At 40.5% G+C, this 17185-nt stretch overlaps 1 protein-coding gene across 3 annotated transcripts in view; it reads right to left on the reverse strand.

The window, feature by feature from the left end:
* Positions 1 to 229: 229 nt before the first annotated feature.
* The window catches only part of NUP54 (nucleoporin 54), a 102065-nt gene continuing 85109 nt past the window's right edge, over positions 230 to 17185 (reverse strand). For all 3 annotated transcript variants that reach the window (XM_089652315.1, XM_089652316.1, XM_089652314.1), the window contains 9 exons: positions 16955 to 17184; positions 13813 to 14000; positions 10945 to 11141; positions 10199 to 10253; positions 9871 to 9964; positions 9673 to 9780; positions 8725 to 8844; positions 7365 to 7475; positions 230 to 961 (listed from right to left, as the gene is read on the reverse strand). In XM_089652315.1, the coding sequence (XP_089508441.1) occupies positions 833 to 961; positions 7365 to 7475; positions 8725 to 8844; positions 9673 to 9780; positions 9871 to 9964; positions 10199 to 10253; positions 10945 to 11141; positions 13813 to 14000; positions 16955 to 17184 (1232 nt within the window). In that variant the 3' untranslated portion in view covers positions 230 to 832. The remainder of the gene's footprint in view (positions 962 to 7364; positions 7476 to 8724; positions 8845 to 9672; positions 9781 to 9870; positions 9965 to 10198; positions 10254 to 10944; positions 11142 to 13812; positions 14001 to 16954; position 17185) is intronic.

Genomic DNA, 17185 nt, shown 5'->3' on the forward strand with positions numbered 1-17185 from the left:
AATAATACTGGTCATGATTGACTTTTAAAGCTTTAGAACACCCCATGTTATGAGACAGGTGGGCATCAACAACAAAGTAACAAAGGGAATAGATCCCTGGCATCTAATGCATCTTATATCCCCTTCAAACTTCATCTGCTTAACGTACAATAGAATACTGGAGAAAAAAAAATGTCCAATCACAAAAATGTAATATCTGCAGCAAAAAAACCCCCAAAACATCCAAGAGTAAATAAGAAAAATATTTATTAATTCTTCATTGATCCTGATTAGATCCAATATTTAATATCAAGAATAAAAAAAGCTGTGGTAATGGAAATGAATTTTGCAGTGCTGAATGTTTTTTTTAGCATACCACTAGCTGCTGTGTTTGTCACATTTCAGTGTCATTGGTACTCCCAACATGCTGCTAAAGTAAAACTAAGTCCGTTGCCTTACAAGATGACCCCCTTTTTTAGGTTTCGTGCAGTGCATACACTTCGGGTCAGTTCACATCAGGAATTGCACAGGAAACCACCCACATTCTAGTGTGAATTGAGTGCACTGCATTCTCAGCCTATTTACGTTTTAAATGCTGTGCAGGAAACATGCACAGAACCTGGGTTTTCCATAGCGCATTCAAGTGTGAATGAGCCCTTAAATAATTCAGTATTTGAATACTTGCCATTTTACTTGAAAAACACAATTTCTGGTGTTAACTGTGAAAACAGAAGACAGGAAATGATCTACAAGTGTTTACAGTAACATTCTAGTGTAGTCACCGGCCTGGAGCCGTTCAAATGTTTGCAGTCCATAGTGTGGCTGGAAACTAGATGGATGTTTTTTTCACAGGTCAGCTGAACATTCCTCCACGTATGTGAACATTATCACTCAACCCTTGTTCAATCAGCTTGATGTCTTCCAGATCATCCTTGATGATACCAATTAAATGGCTCAGTCCTTCCTGCTGTTGTTTTAAGTGCTAAGAATAAAAGGAGAAATTATGTATTATAATTAACATCACCTAAATCAATTTGCCCATTAATTTTATGATTATGTAAAAGGTAGGTACCAATGATTTCAAAGATAGAAAAAAAAAAAGAATTTTGACTTACCTGTGATTTCCTAATCTTGGAGTACAGTACAGAACAAAGGGCTTGTATTCATAGACCATGGGTTATATGCAGCCTACCTTCAAGTGATTGGACACTGGCAAAAAAAACAACCCTGGCCAACCTAGTGCATTCTTATACAACAACACCACCCACTTTGTCAGACTCCAGTTTTAGTGTGAGCAATAAAGAGTGAATATAAAATACAGAAGGGAGGGGCCTGTGTGATGTACTGTACTTCAAGATAAGGAATTCATAGGCAAGTCAAAATTCCCATTATCTTAATTGTACAGTATAGGATGCTGGGTTTGTATTCATAGACCATGGAAAATCCCAAAGCAATAAACTAAGGGCCGAGCAATAGCACAGAAAATAAAACTGCCAACAGGCCCACATAACACAGGGCTTAAGACAAGCATCCACTGTGAAGGAAGGAAGATCTCTGGTCCTAACTTTAGATCTGTTCAGTTTGTTGTTGCACCTGGAAGGCAGGATGTCGACATCTGGTTTCCTCCACCATGGAAAGATTCTGGAAGCTCTCAGGGTTCAGAGACCACTCCCTCATGTCTAGGCACTGATGACAGAGAGCGCTGGAATGTACGTTTCTGCCCAGGAGAGTATCAAGTTTGTTTTCCTTGGTGCCATGCTGATGGTTTATGTAGGCCTCTGCAGTAGCATTGTCTGGCTGCAACCTAAATGTGTGACCTTGCAGAAGGTGGGTGCAATGATGCAGAGTTAATTCGATGGCTTTCAGATCCATCCAGAATGTTGTGAGGAGTATTCACCCCCAAAGGCTGGAAGACAGGTATTTATAATAACCACCTTCAAGGGCATGCGAAGGAATGACTTATCTGACTCCAGGGCAGGGTTGGAGATCCACCATGCCAGGGAGAGATTTGCCTGGCTGGAAATACGTATAGGAAAATCCAGAGAGTGTTTGCACCACGATATGAAGATGTTGCAATGAAGAGACCAGTGAAGCTGGGCAAAGGGATAGAAATTCTATTTTGTACTGCTTTGAAACAATAGTTTGGACCCAGAGCTCTGGGACATCTAAGATCCAAACTGGCGCAAATGCCAAGAGACGTTCAACTACGAGGGGTGAATTAATTTTTGGTCATCTTCTGGGCAGGCTTGGTGGATTTAGGTGTGCAAGGTTTGCAATAAAGAAAGTACTAAGCCTTGAGGTTGATGATGCCTGGGGAGAGTGAGAAGACCCCTTTCGTTGAGTATGCGCATATGCGTTTTTACCACGTTTGCGGTGCATTTTTAACATGACATGTAACTCAAAAACCACAAACACGCAGGGTTTTCCATTGATTTCAATGTGGTTTTTTTTCCGCACCAAAAATGCAACAAGCTGGACTTTGAAAAATGTACCGGACCCGCAACGGATCAGTGTGAAGAGTTCCATAGGAATACAAGGTCACACGCTTTTCTTACCCTTTTTTTTTTTTAGGCACAAAAGTGGCAGAAAAACAGATCAGTGTAAAAGCAGCCCTTCTTGTGGCTCATAAAATGCAGGAATTGCAATATCCTCTACAGCTTCTGCTACAGTATCTGTTTGACTATCGCATGCCTCCATTTCATCCTCAAATATGTTTTGGAGGATCCAATTTTGAAAAGGGAGAATAGAGGAACGTTTTTGGTCCCTTAAAACCAAAGGTTCTAGGAGTGCTGAAAGTTTTCTGAAGAATTCAAACATAGTGGTAGAGAAACTTTCTTTTGTTAGATAGGTCATATGGTGTGTGTCTGAGAGGGAGCTAGAATCAGAGGAAGGGAACGGTGTCATAATAAGATATTGCCCCAGACAAAGAAATAGCTATCATCCTGAGCAGTATTCCGAGTTCTCTGTATTCCATCAGCAGAATGCAAGCTATTCGACCCTTTTGCCCCAGCAACCTTACATCTGTGATCCTCTATTGTTTAAATGAGGGTAACATCGCTGAGGATGCAGAAGGAATGGAGTGTAATGTGTCCAGAACACTGGAGCTGCAATAACCCAGGTGATGACTAACCAAGCAAAAGCCTGGGGTCTCACGGAGTGGGTGGGGTTATAAGAGTATAAGTTAGGGCGCCCTAGCAAGTTTTTTCCCAGTGTCCAAATCGCCAAATCGCCAAGGTAGCCTGCATATAACCCATGGTCTATAAATAAAAGCCCTGTGTCCTGTACAGAATTGGATTGTTGACTTATATAAACATGTATTTCTGCGCTAAGTTATAAATCAAAAAGTGTAGTGCTAATCAAGGACAAATTTTTAAAAAGTGATCAAAAAATTGAAAGTCCAACAATTTTGTGCTCCAGTATTACAAAACATCCACAAAATGTGCAAGCAGTGCTTCCAGAAATCCAAGAGAAAGGTGCCCAATAATCCAATAAAACTGAAGGGAAAAAAAAAAAAAATCAGATCCGGTGGTAGTGAAAGTAAGTGAGAATGCTTACCGGAACTACTTGGCTTTCAAATTAATGAATAAACAAACAGTGCTTTAGGGAATAACCCCAAACTGATCCGCGGCAGAAGATGGAACAATGCTCTGACCCTGGGCTCCGCTCAACTCCACTCTCAAGCAACATGGGCATATAAAACACAAGAACTCATAGTGTAGTATCATCCTTATGTAAGAAAAAATTATTTAAGATAAAAGTATTGCACTCACATTAAAATAAAACAGACATTGTATTCTCTATACTGCAGCAATCATAGAAACGGCAAAGCATTCCATCTGGCCAGCAGCGCTGCTCCATCCTCTGCCACGGATCATCTGCCACGGATCAGTTTGGGTTTTAGGGCTAGTTCACACTAGATGCAGTCCTGTGCATTTTTTTCTGCAACAAAATGCATGCACAGTGTTTCCCATGTATTCCAATGGCCCTAGTTCACACCAGTGCAGTCAGTTCCAGTCAGAACATTCTGCATTTTTTCTGCACAGAACCACACTAGAACACAACAAAATGCATCAAAACTGCACCGGAATAGTGTGGAGTGAACTGTAAGCAAAAACATATCCAGAATACATCCGAAGTGTGTTTTTGTGGTGTGAACTGGCCCTTACCCCTTAACTTTTGTTGGCTTTTTCATGAACGTAAAAGCCAAATAGTTCCGGTAAGCATCCTCACTTATTTTTGCTACCACTGGATCTCTGAGGTAATTTTCCTTTCAGTTCCATTATGTTGGACTTTCAATTTTATGATCACTTTTTACATTTTTGAATCAGTTGCTATTGTTTAGCGCTGCACTTTCTGATTTAGGATTTTTGACTTACCTGTAAAATTATTTTCTTGAAGTACATCACAGGGCATCGGATTAACTAATTCTTAGATCAATAGGTTATACTCCACCTCCAGTTTACTGGACACAGGCAAAAGCAAAGCTTAAAAAACGTAGCCCTACATAACCCATCCTACTCCCATCATGCCTTCAGTTCTATAGCTAGCAATACAGACACAGAGGGGAGGGTCTTGTGCTCTGTGATTCACTGTTTTTTTTCTTTTTAAGTCAAATATCCTATTTTCTTTATTGTACATCACAGGACATAGGATTGGCTAATGCTTAGACCAGTGGGATGTCTATAAGCAATCCTATGAGTGGTGGGCAACACCAGCAACAACACCTAACAGCCCACAGGGTTTGTCCGCTGAGGCCTGGACATCTACCTGGTAGAACTTCGCAACGGTCTGAACTGAAGACCAGGTGGCCACCTAACAGACCCCAGTAACCGAAGCCAAATGTTGGAAGGCTCAAGGAGCACTAACACTGCTGGAAGAATGAGCCTGAACTGGAAAAGGAGGATCCTTCCCATTATTCCTTTACTGTCAAAGAAGGATCCATCCTGGCTTCTGTTTGTTACGCAGTTGGCATTGCTTTGTACATGTTATCAGGTATGACATCAGCCATTTGAGGGCTTAACTGTACATTCAAGGGCCTGAGGTATGCCAGAAGATTGGGCATCCTCATGTGATGATTCTGCTGAAGAGCACAAAGCAGTCTTCTCGAATTCCTTTTCCTCGAAGGACGAAAAGCAAAAAAAAAAATCAGGCAATAAGGACAAGCAAGAGCACTTACGACTCTTATGATATCTGCCCAGATATCAGCCAACTGTTCCACGATGACTGTCACAGTAGCAGAAAACTTCTCCTTAGATACAAAGGAAACAAAGGAAGGTGCCCTATACTGAATAAAGTAAAACCCAGAAGCTGACAGGAACCACACGAGAGCCCCTAAAAGGACTAATACTGGTAGAGCTTACCCCAAAAGGGATTACTTACAGCCTAGACTTGAGTGAATGCAGGAGGGGAGCATTTCTAGGTCTAAATATATGAAAGATGAAATCAGAGGGAGTCGAGTAGAGTCTGTGCCGATCAGAAGCTTGGGAGGAAGTACCCAAAATGGTGCAAACATTTGCAGAATGAGCTGCTGAAAATGGAACCAAAGTTAACTGCAGCAGCAGCCAAATTGCTAGGAAAGCTCAGGTGTAAGAGGGTGGGAGCAACAGCATACTGACTCCTCAGTGAAGGAACTTACTGGTCAGATGTCTTTGAAGCCACAGCATCCAAGGACCCAGCTCAATCTTTGCCTCTTCATGGTCAGGCATACTCCTGCAGTGTTCAGTGAATGGGCTCCACCACAGTGGAACCATGGCCCTTGACCTCTAGAGCACCCAACAAGCCTCTCCAGATGATGCAGTGTGTGCCAAAGTAAGTGCTTTCTCTGGGGTTCAGTGCTGCTTAGCAGATTACAGACTGTACCAACTCTGCATCCTGCAGAGTTTGGGTACATTCCTTTGTGAGGCAACCAATCTGGATAGACACGGCTGGATGAGATCTCCGAGGCAAATCAGACTGACACAATAAAAACACCCTGCTAAAAAAAAAACAAAGTAGAAAAAATTGGATGCTCACCCATGAGTAGAGAGAAACATGTCCACCTCGAGGGCAAAAAAAAGTGAAGACATGATAGGAGTGGGAGGGTTTACGCAAAGCTGAGTTTTCAGGTTTGCTTTTTCCAGTGTCCAATCACCTGGAAGTGGAGCGTAAGCCATTGGTCTAAGAACTGGCCAATCCTGTGCCTTATGTGAGGTACAAAAACGAAGACAATGAGGCAAGTCTTTCTTTAGTTTGCCTAAGAAAAATCTGGATTTTCATACTGCTGCAGTAACAATCACCATCTTGCATTTTCACTTACTTGCATTCCAGGATCATTCAACAGATTTTATTGGCATAATATCAAAGCACTCTTAACTGTAACATGCAGGACTTTTTCCAATGCATTGCCATGAATGGTCCAGATGAAAATGAAGGGAATTTCTCAAAACTGGAGCAAACAGAATCTGGAGCAGTTGTTCATTGTAACCAACCAGCTTCTATTTTCAGTTTTGTTAAGCTTTGAAAAAATAAGATAGAAACTGATTGCTAGCCATGTACAGCTGCTCCAGACTGTGGCTTTCCCCCTCAATGTTATTTTCTCATTTGGCCAACATTTTAATACGCAACAGCCTAAGGCTCCATGTACACGGGACATTTGGAAAACTCTTCTCAACGATGGAAACTAACTGCTGGAAAATGTAGGTTAAAAACGTCTGTTTAGCCACGTCTGCATACCGCGTTTATGAACGTTTACGTTTAGAAGCGTTTTAAAGATATCAGGAGACCTTCCAAAATGCCCAGAATGCACTGAAAAACAGTAAAAAATTAGCTATTTTAGACATTTTGAGGGAAATAGAGAGCAGAAGCAGAGAGAGCAGTATGTGTTGAGATGACCTGTCTTTTCTGGCTGTATTCACTATGGATCCCATCATGAGCATAATGCGGCACATTCTACCATTTTTTCCTTCACACAAAACCTGGAACTGACTGCGCTGGTGTACCGGGTCCATTTAAATACATGGAAAACACTTTGCATGCGTTTCTGATTATGAAAAAAGACTCTGGACAGCATCTGGATATGGAACAGTTAAAAAAAACGCTTCTAAACACAAACGCACATGAACGCGGTTGGCAGCGTTTACAAGCGTTTGAAACGCTGATAAAACCTACTCCTGAATGCAAGTTTGGTGTGTTCAAAAAATGACTGTAAACTCAACTGCCTGTAAACGACTGTAAACGACAGTGTACATGGACACATAGGAAAACATTAGGGAGAGTTCAGGTGCTGCTGGAAAAAAAAAAAAAGCACAGAAAAGCTCATAAACGTGAGTTCAATCAGCTGCAGTGTACATGAACCCTAAGTTGCAAGAGTCCTAAATGTTCAGAAGGAAAAAAAAAAAAAATCTTACCTGCTTGATTTCTCTCAACAGATCTGAATCTACATAATAATTTTCTTCTGATCTCACTGCTCCAAAGTGGTTCTGCATTCTAATCTGTGACATTAGTTCATTAAGTCTACCCTATAAAAAAAATAAAAAAATAAAATTCAGCTGTAGTTATGGTACTTATTTTCTGGAAAACAATAGACGAAGAAGTCAGCGTTAGCAGTGAATCAGAGACTAAATAAGAAGGCATCCTGATGTATACCTGTTCTGAGAGAGATGAAATGCCACTTCCAGCATTATCCTAAAAATGTTGGTTACATAGGCAACTAAATAGCAAGACCTTAAATTGTAATGCAAAATCTGCTTACAAATAAGCACTTCTCTATAGTTCTTTAAGGTCAAGCAGCCAATAGAATAAGCATGGCAGCTAGCCTTATGCTACAAAAGATCTGCCAAACTAAGGCTGGCTATACATTTACAATTCATTGTAAACTTGAACTTTCGAGTCAACAAAATTTAAGGGTGTAAGGGCCTGCCTAAAAATTGTGTTCATATTATAGCTAATCAGATGGACTTTTCCTTGAAACAATGGATAAATCTGAAATGCTTTCCAGACAAGTTGATTAACTTAAAACATATTTCGACAGCATGCAGGGCAGCAAAATCTGAAAAAAAAAAAAAAAAACCTTTTGCCTGAGCTGCAACAGTGTATCTTTTCCTTTGCCTGATCCCAACCTATGCGTTGGTTCCACTGGGAAGAAGTAACAGATGCAGGGCAATAGGATGCCGATTTTCAGCAATATAGTCAGTGAAAGAAGGGATGTTGTTCATTTCTTGTGATAGCAATAATGTTGATAAAAAAAAAAATAAATAAAAAGGAACAGTGTTAAAAAAAAAAAAAAAGTGTAGATTTTTTACATATAGGTGAGAAGTGTCAGAACTGGCCTGGGAGTCAAATAGCTAAATCCTAAAAAGAACAGCTCCCTTTCCTGGATGCATCTGCACAGTACAGCCACATAGACTTCTTTCCCCTGGCTAGAAGTCTATGGGACCGTAATGTGAAGGAGCGGCCAGGAGAGGTAGTTTCTCACCACAGGACGTAAAACGGACACCATAGTTGTCGGCTCTTGGTAAATAAATATCCATGGAGGTTGGAATCGTTTAGATCAGCACAAAGGGACAAAAAGAATGAGAGCACTTAATTTTAATGAACCCAGTGTTAGAGTACTAGTACAGTTCAAGTTTCTTCTGCTTTTAGTGAACTCATCCTGCCTTCATCAAATAAAGAGGTCGTTATTATAAAGCAACTAAAAAAAAAAAAAAAAAAAAGTATAAAATGTAATAATAATAATAATAATAATAATAAAACAGTCACAAGATGTACCTTAAACTGTGTAGGAGCATTAAGTTCACTCTGGATGGTGTCTAGCTGCACACGCAGATGCTCCTCTTCTGCTTGAATTGCAAATCCACTCTTCCTCTGAATTTCTTGTTTTATTAAAACCTTTTGATAGTAAGAACATTCATTAGTAAAACATTCAGTTAATTCAAACTGCTAAAGCAGTGACACCAATAAGTTAAGTAAAAGCTGTAATGAAACCTTCCCAGCCTCCTGAGCTTAGAACATGCAAACACATATTTGGTTATATACATACATTTAGTGCGCATCTCTGCCAATACACCCATTCAATGTGCACATATAATATCTCTTATGTAAGAAAAAAAAAAATCAACAAAACTATATAATAAATAAGTGCAATCCACCATATGAATAGTGAACAGGCATTCAGTCCACCATATGAAAAGTAAACAAGTGTTCTATCCAATTTTGAGCTCCACAAAACCGTACAATGTGTAAACAATGGCCTTGCATTTGTAAAATGTATCCCACTTCACTTTACGGATCTTTTTATACCTCTTTGTAAGCTGTATATTTTACAATCATGACTTTTGATAGTATATTAGCAACATTCACCTCTTGGTTTAATTTGTGTTATAGAATTCCATACATGTCTTTTGGATGGTGGAGGAGGGACTCCTAGACATTGAAGGTTTACTTAGGGGGGCAGTTTTTACAAAGTCCAAGCTGCCTGGGACCTATAGTATGCAGTAGAAAGTCTCAGGATGACAGCCATGGAAGCGTTTATAGCATTATAAAATGTGTCAGTGCTTGGTGGAAATGGAAGGAGGCAGCTAGCTACCAGGTCAATACTCAAACCGATAAAGTGCATATAATATATCATTCCACCTACATCCTTACATTCCTGATCAGATCAGCATAAAGTTCTCTTCTGAATAACACAGATTTCTTGTTCTAAATAATTAAGCATACCTGAAGGACTCTGTGGGATAGCTCCAGTAGTTTCCTTTTGTACTGTGCAATCTTAGCCACTGTTGTTGCCTGATTTTTTTGCAGTTCACTTATGTCGTCAGATATCATCTGAAAAAGGAAAAATCCACACACACATCTTGGTTAAATACTATATAAAGGATCCCTCCATAAAGCAGAGAAATACGAAATTAGGCTTACATCTAGTCTACTCTGGTGCAGTTTTGTCATCTGATCTTGAACTTTAAGTCTTCTAAGTAGCTCTTTGAAGCCAACCATTGCAACAGGGATCAGCCTGAAATAAAGAAAATGCTGATTTACAAATGGAAATGAATAGTTTTCTTTGGATTTTCTATAATTACTTATAAACATACTCCAACCTGGCTTATGCCATTTGATGCAGTGCAGCTAGAATCTTATAACTCGGTGGCGTCACTTTATGGTAGGTAACGTTCCAGATATTGTATTTGTGAACAGAACACAGCACATATCTGTGGTCTGAAAGCAATGTTTGATGGCATGCACTCACCTCTCTGGATCAGGGTTGTCTATTTTTGCTTGCTCCCAAATATTGCGATCCACACCTTTCAAAGGAAGAGGAAAAAAAAAAAAAATCAGTCACTTCAAAAAGACTTGTAAAGAAACTACTTCAACACATTCCCCTTTAAATCTCAAATATAAATACAAGCTCAGTTTCTAGTGAAGATATTTTCCACACTACAGGTAAAACCACATTTTTATTCTTTTCCATAATTTGTGTCCATAGCGTCCTTTAAAAAGACAGGTTAAAATTGCTATAAAACATTCTATTTCTTAACTGGCAGATATTAGTGATTTTGATACTAAAATCAGCAAAAAGTACATATGATATCAATGGCATTGGCAGTCAGCAAGGTGGACATTTTTTTCCACGCTCCCCCATGACCACCTATGCAGCCACTTACACCCACAAGCACAATAGCACAGGCAACTCCCATAAGTCAGCTGGCTGAAGGGAACTGTAGTCTGGAGGGGTTCACCTACATCAGAAGGAAGACACAGTGTCTTGCCAACCCCTCTACATGAGCAGCTATAGCTCCAATATTTCGATCATCAGAGGTTCATTTTAGGAAGATGAAATAGCTTACAGGGGAGTTTATAGTTCAGGTTCAAGTCACTTCAAGTTAAATTCCTGCTATGGAAAAAAAATCACAAAGGAACAGAATGCCAGTCTTGCAAACCTATACTGCAACACTAAGCACTCCTTCACAGGCAGTACAGCACAAAATGTATTACCTGCAGGAGGGTTTTGCAGTAGCTGCTTTATTTGTGCTGGGGACAGCTCTGTTCTGGCCATGGTTAATGCCACTCCCAGCTGCTGCAAATTAGCTTTCACATTGGCTTGCTCAAAGTAGCCTTGTAAAGAACTTGATGGGACTCTTCTTGAAGTTCCATTTGGTGAGCGCTCTACAACATATATGACAACTTCTGTTCTAGAAGGACGAAACCATTGAAGTGCATTAGTACAAACATCATATACAATTTTTCCCACACAGCTTGCACAGATATTGTATTTTAAGAAATAGTAATAGAACTTTTGTCCAGCAGCTGAAAACTGCAACATAAATTTTATACATTGACCATGGAGGACAGTAAAGCTATAACACAAAAATAGAATTTTTGTAATCTTAATATCCTTTTCTTGGAGTTGAGGAACACAGGAAGTCTTGAACTGTCACGTTTTACAGCCACCTACAGGACTGGATTGGCAAACAGAAGGGCATGCCAGGATAACTCCTCCTACTTCCATGTATAAATGCTTCAGTTTTGTGGTAAATTAGTACCCAGAGCAAAATCATAAATAAGGGAGGGTGGGACCTGTGTCCTTCAATGAAGTCCAGAATGCTATGGGGAATACAAAAAAATGCTACCGTCAGCCCCAGGACTCATGCAGGAGTAAAATGCTGGGACAACTCCTGTACTGAAGAGTAGAAACCCTGTAACAGTTCTGCCACAGGGACAGAGGCAATGACGCCCTGCTTCAGAAGAGCTGCACGGAGATCTGGTAATCTGTGTGGTGACACAGAGAAGTTGGCAGCAAGGTTGAGCTCGATGCTGGAGTCGAACATAAGTTCGACACAAAAATCGGCCGTTCATGTGTTTGACGAACACATGAATGGCAAGGGCGTTCAGCGGGCTGTTCACCCGCCACACCCCACAATGTACTGTGCCCTCACAGTGCATTGTGATTGGCCAAAGCAATGCACCTGACCACAGGTCAGGTGTAATGCTTTGGCCAATCACAACGCATGATGTCACAAGGGGGTGGGCCCACCGCACCCCCTCGTGATGTCATAACAGTATTTAAGAACTTTCAGGCCAGCACAGCCGACAAATGGCGGGAGCCAGCATTGAGAGCAGAGCATTTTTTTCCGGTTGGCGGTGAATATTGTGATTGACATTGATTCTACTTCGGAATATATATATATTTTTTATATTTTTGTTTTTAATAAAAGCCCATGAAGCACTTACAGTTCTGCAAGAATATGCTTTAGACGGAGAAGGGAGGAACACTGTCCTTCAGACATTAGACCTTAAGATTTGTCTGATCCACCTAGCACTGGTGACGAGAGAAATAGAGACCCTTGTGGGAACCTTCAGGAAGCACACATATTGAATCCAATTTTCTAAAAGCGAGCAGTGGCTGAGAGTTAAACTCGCAATGTACACACCACATCCAGACAGTGGAGAGAAGTTTCCTTAGAATATTTTGAAGCAGGACAAAGAGAAGGAAGGAGAATATCCTTATTAAGGTGGGAAGCAGAAACCACCTTTGATAGTAAGAGGCCTTAGACTTCAAGACAACCTTGTCCTCATGCAACACTAAAAACAGTATCTACAGGATAAGGCCGCCAACTCAGATACTCTCCCCACAGAGATGATAGCCAGAAGAAAGGCTACTTCCTAGTAAGGTCAGACAAGGAAATATCCCGGTGAGGCTTGACGGGCAGCTTCTGAGGAGCTGAGATAACCAGAATGAGATTCCAAAGAGATAAAAAGAAATGAATAGGGTGTGTGCCACTTCCTAAATAAAGGCCCTAACTAAAGAGAATGAGGCCAAAGTTCTCTGAAGCAGAGTGGCCAAGAATGAGATATGTCACTTACATTTTTGTCCATGCCAGACTGAAAAAGTACAGGATACAGTCCACAAAGTACTTTCCAGGAGAAATGTTCCTTGATTTGCACTAGGCAAAGCAAGTCCTCCAGGTGTGATAGACTTTATGGGGAGTTGACTCCTAGCCTTGAGGAAGACAGGGGTGACAGAATCTGAATGGCCCCTTTCCTTCAAGATACCAAACAGCCATGTCGTTAAGGCCAGCAAACGAGAAGCAGGATGGAATGTTAACCCTTGGGGCAGGATATCCAGACAATCTGGAAGAGCCCATGGAGCATCTTCCAGGAGCTTCACATTCACCTAAGCCAATTTGGTGCAATAAGATCACCAGGATGCCATCCTTCTCGATCCTGTGAAGTAGACAAGGAATATAGGGAAGAACAGAAATGCATAGATGAGATTTCACTGATCACACAGGTTCACCAAAGCATCCACTTCTAAGCCCTGAAAAATCACTGGACCTAGTAAAAAACCTGTTCAGTTTATTGTTGAATTTGAACACCAGAAGGTCCAGGCCTGATGTTCTCCCACCTGTGGTAAAGGGATTGACAGAGCTAGACACTGAAGAACGAAAAAAAAAAACAAAACACACCTGCCAATTTTCCATGCCTGGGATGCAGAAGGCAGACAAAGCTGTAACACAAAGTTCTGCCCAAGAGGATCAAGTTTGCTTCTCTTCAAGCAGTGCAATTTCTGGTACAGTATAACCTAGCAGTTGAAAACTTCCTGTGCCCCTTATTGGACAAAAAAAGTCATTTTAAAAGATAATTTATAAAGAATGCAGTTACCCAGCTAGGCCAGACTCCCAGAAGAACTAAAATTTACAGAGCAGACACATCCACTGCATGCGATACTACAGAGAATTGGTAGCTTCCATGATGATATGCAGACTTTATAAAGTATTTAGTTGTCCTTCAAAAGGATTAAGGATAGAGCATTGTTAACTACTAGATTACTACATGCACATTTAAATAATTATGGTTACTTACTGGTCATCAGGCACAGTTCTGACACCCTCCACATTAACAGTGAGGGTCTGGTGCCCTCCTAGGACTTTGTGCAATGATTCCACTAACTGTTGTTGCTGGGCTCGAATGTCTGCTTCTTTTTTATTAAACACCAACTCCACAAGACCATCTTCATCCTTGTTACTGGCTATACAACTATAACCAATGGCCTTAAAAACAATTTTTAGAGGGAAAAAAAATATTAAATTTAATGATTTTACAAATAAAGAAATTCCACAAATTGGTATGACCGCTTTCCTTAACAGAAAACGTTCACTTCATTTTAAAAATAATACAAAGTACATGCAGCTTTAAAGGATAAGTTCACCTTTTGGAGCATGTTACATATTACATCCATATTTACGGCATAACATGCTCCTCCCATTTACCCCCTGGCTTCTGCATCAAAGAGGAACCAACTGGGGTAGTAAACATGGGACACCAAGATGCCAAACAGCCAGTAAGATGGAAAAAAACTGGTGGTGTCTCTGACTGCACTCAGGAAATGACAGCTGTCGACAAGCTCAAAGGATATTGGGGGGGTAGGGCATAACGAGTCTGACAGAGAATGCAGGCCTTTGAGATGTGTTCCACCAGTCTCCCCACTTCTGACATCCATTGGGCTTGTTGACGGCTGTCATCTCCAGACTGCGGCTGGAGCCGCCGCCGGTCTTGTCCACTTTGCTGGCTGTTTTTGGCATTTTTGTGTCCTGTGCTGCTGGATGCTCATAGGTCAGCCATTGCCATACTGTGCCGTTTTATGCTTTTGTCTTGATGTTTACAGTTGCGCTGTTCCCGTGCTGCCAAGTGGATTGGTGATTTTCCTGTAAGTGTGCTGCATCTTAACCACTTTCCATCCGTTCTATAGCAGTCTTACTGCTATAGGGCAGCTCTCCTCTGCAGAATCACATAAAAAACATCATTTTGCACTTCCACCACACAGTGGTGCACGTGCCACTGGAGAAGATCTTTTGCTGTGAACTTTCACAGCACAAAACGATCTACAGGCACCTGCAGATTGTCAGTCAGGGAGGAAGAACATTGTACTGTTTTGACAGGGAAAAGTCATGAATCGTTTCTCTGAAGAGCACCATAAAAGCACCAGCTAGTGTACACCAAACACATAGCTAGATACACACTTAACCCTTTGATCACCCTATGTTAACCCCTTCCCAGCCAGTGTCTTTAGTACGTGTCGGTGCATATTTTTAGTGTCACTGGTTCCCACAAAGTTTCAGCGAGTGTAAAAATATCTGCCATAATATCGCAGTCCCGCTGTAAGTCGCTGATCACCACTATTACTAGTATAAAACAAAATTACATTTTAAAATTCCAGTATATGTACTATGGTTTGTAGACCATAACTTTTGCGCAAACTAATCAGTATACAATTATAGGGATTTTTTTTTTTTACAAAAAAAATGTACCAGAATACATTTTGGTCTAAATTTATGAAGAAATTTGATTTTTAAAATTTTTTTATTGGATATGTTTTACAGCAGAAAATAAAAGGTAGGGTTTTTTTTTCAAGATAGTCAGTATTTTTTTGTTTATAGCACAAAAAGTAAAAACTGCAGAGGTGATCAAATACCTCCAAAAGAAAGCTCTATTTGTGGGAAAAAAAAGGACATGAATTTCATCTGAGTGCAGCATTGCATGACTACGTAATAGTCAGTTAAAAAAACGCAGCGCCGTATTGCAAAAAATGGCCTTGTCAGGAAGAGGGGTAAATCTTCTGGAGGGCTAGTGGGTTAATAAAGTTGTCATTACTTTGTATTAACCCCAGCACCCTGCTTCTGCTTTTCTCTTGCCTTTTCAGGGGATCCTTCTCAGATCTACTGCAGGAGCTGCAGAGGCATACAACGCTTCCAATATTGGCCATTCATCCATCCATTCCACTGCTGCTCTTTCTTATAAACTTTGATCTGTTTCTTTTGCATCTAAGTCTTGTAAATATGAGATGATGTCATGAATGACACTTATATGCGTGCTCGCGTACTGAGCAACAATGACTGTATGACCTCGTGGGTGCATAACAATGACTGTATGACCTCGTGGGTGCATATGGCGTCCTCCCGCACATGCGCAGATTGCGCTCCTGCAGAGCGGCTCAGCGGCGCGATCTGTCACCGGCCATGTACCTCGGACACGGCCGATGACAGATCTGAGTATCGGCCCCATTGCCGGTACCATGTGACCTGCTGTGACCAATCACAGCAGGTCACATGACAGTTGTATACAATGGATGGCTTCATTCATGCCATCCATTGTATACTAGTGTCTAGCTGTGAATGGTCACAGCTAATCACATGCACATGTCATGTGATTAGCTGTGGCCAAATCACAGCTAAGCACAAAAAAAAAAAAAAAAAACCCTGATCACCGCCATGCCAGTTATATGATGACGCTGTACTGCACTGGTGACAATATGTAAAAAAAAAAATAATAGTGAAACTAATTTTTTTAATTTTTTAATTTTCCAAAAAATGACAAAACAAATACAGCTTCAAAAAACTTGCCATGCCTCTTATGAAGTATGTCGGACTGTCTACTTTGCAAAAAGGGGTCATTTGGGGATATCTGTTTCTGTTCTGACATTCTTGGACCTAAGAAATTAGATTGGCTGTCAGTACTTCAGGATTGATCAATTTTCAGATCTATCCCATAGTTTGTGAACTCTATAACTTTCCTACAAACTAAAAAATACATCCTAATTTGGGTTATTTTCACCAAAGACATGTAGCAGAATACATCTCGGCCTAAATTTATGAAGAACAATTATTTATTTGCAAACTTTTATAACAGAAACAAAGAAAAACTTTTTTTTTTTCCAAATTTTTGGTCTTTTTTTGTTAATTTAGCAAAAAATAAAAACCCCAGTGATGATTTAATACCACCAAAAGAAAGTTCTAGTTGTGTGAAGAAAATGATAAAATTTTAGTTTGTGTACAATGTTGTATGACCGCGCAATTGTCATTCAAAGTGTGAGAGCGCTGAAACCTGAAAACTGGCCTGGGCAGGAAGGTGTAAAATTGCCCGGTATTGAATTGGTTAATTTTTCACTTTAAGTAATGAAGGGAGAGCAGATAGTATAAACACTAAAACGCAAAGGCCTGTATGTTACCTTAAACCGGCAAAAATGGTTTTCTTGCGTGAACTCCACAGGGGGTATATTACTGTTGAAATAACCTTTTCCTGTTCCCCATAAGGCCTGAAGTTGGTTCCATTTTGCCAAGATGGCATCTCTCTCATCACCAAGTAATGTTGGTGCATTGAGTGCACTTGCTGCATTGTACAGCTGATTTGACTGATTCGAATTTTGCGCTGGCTGTCCAAAAAGTCCACCTCCAAGAAC

This window comes from Staurois parvus, unplaced genomic scaffold, assembly GCF_062004578.1.
Source record: "Staurois parvus isolate SC_StPar_1 unplaced genomic scaffold, SC_StPar_1.0 ptg000679l, whole genome shotgun sequence".
Taxonomy (NCBI): Eukaryota; Metazoa; Chordata; class Amphibia; order Anura; family Ranidae; genus Staurois; species Staurois parvus.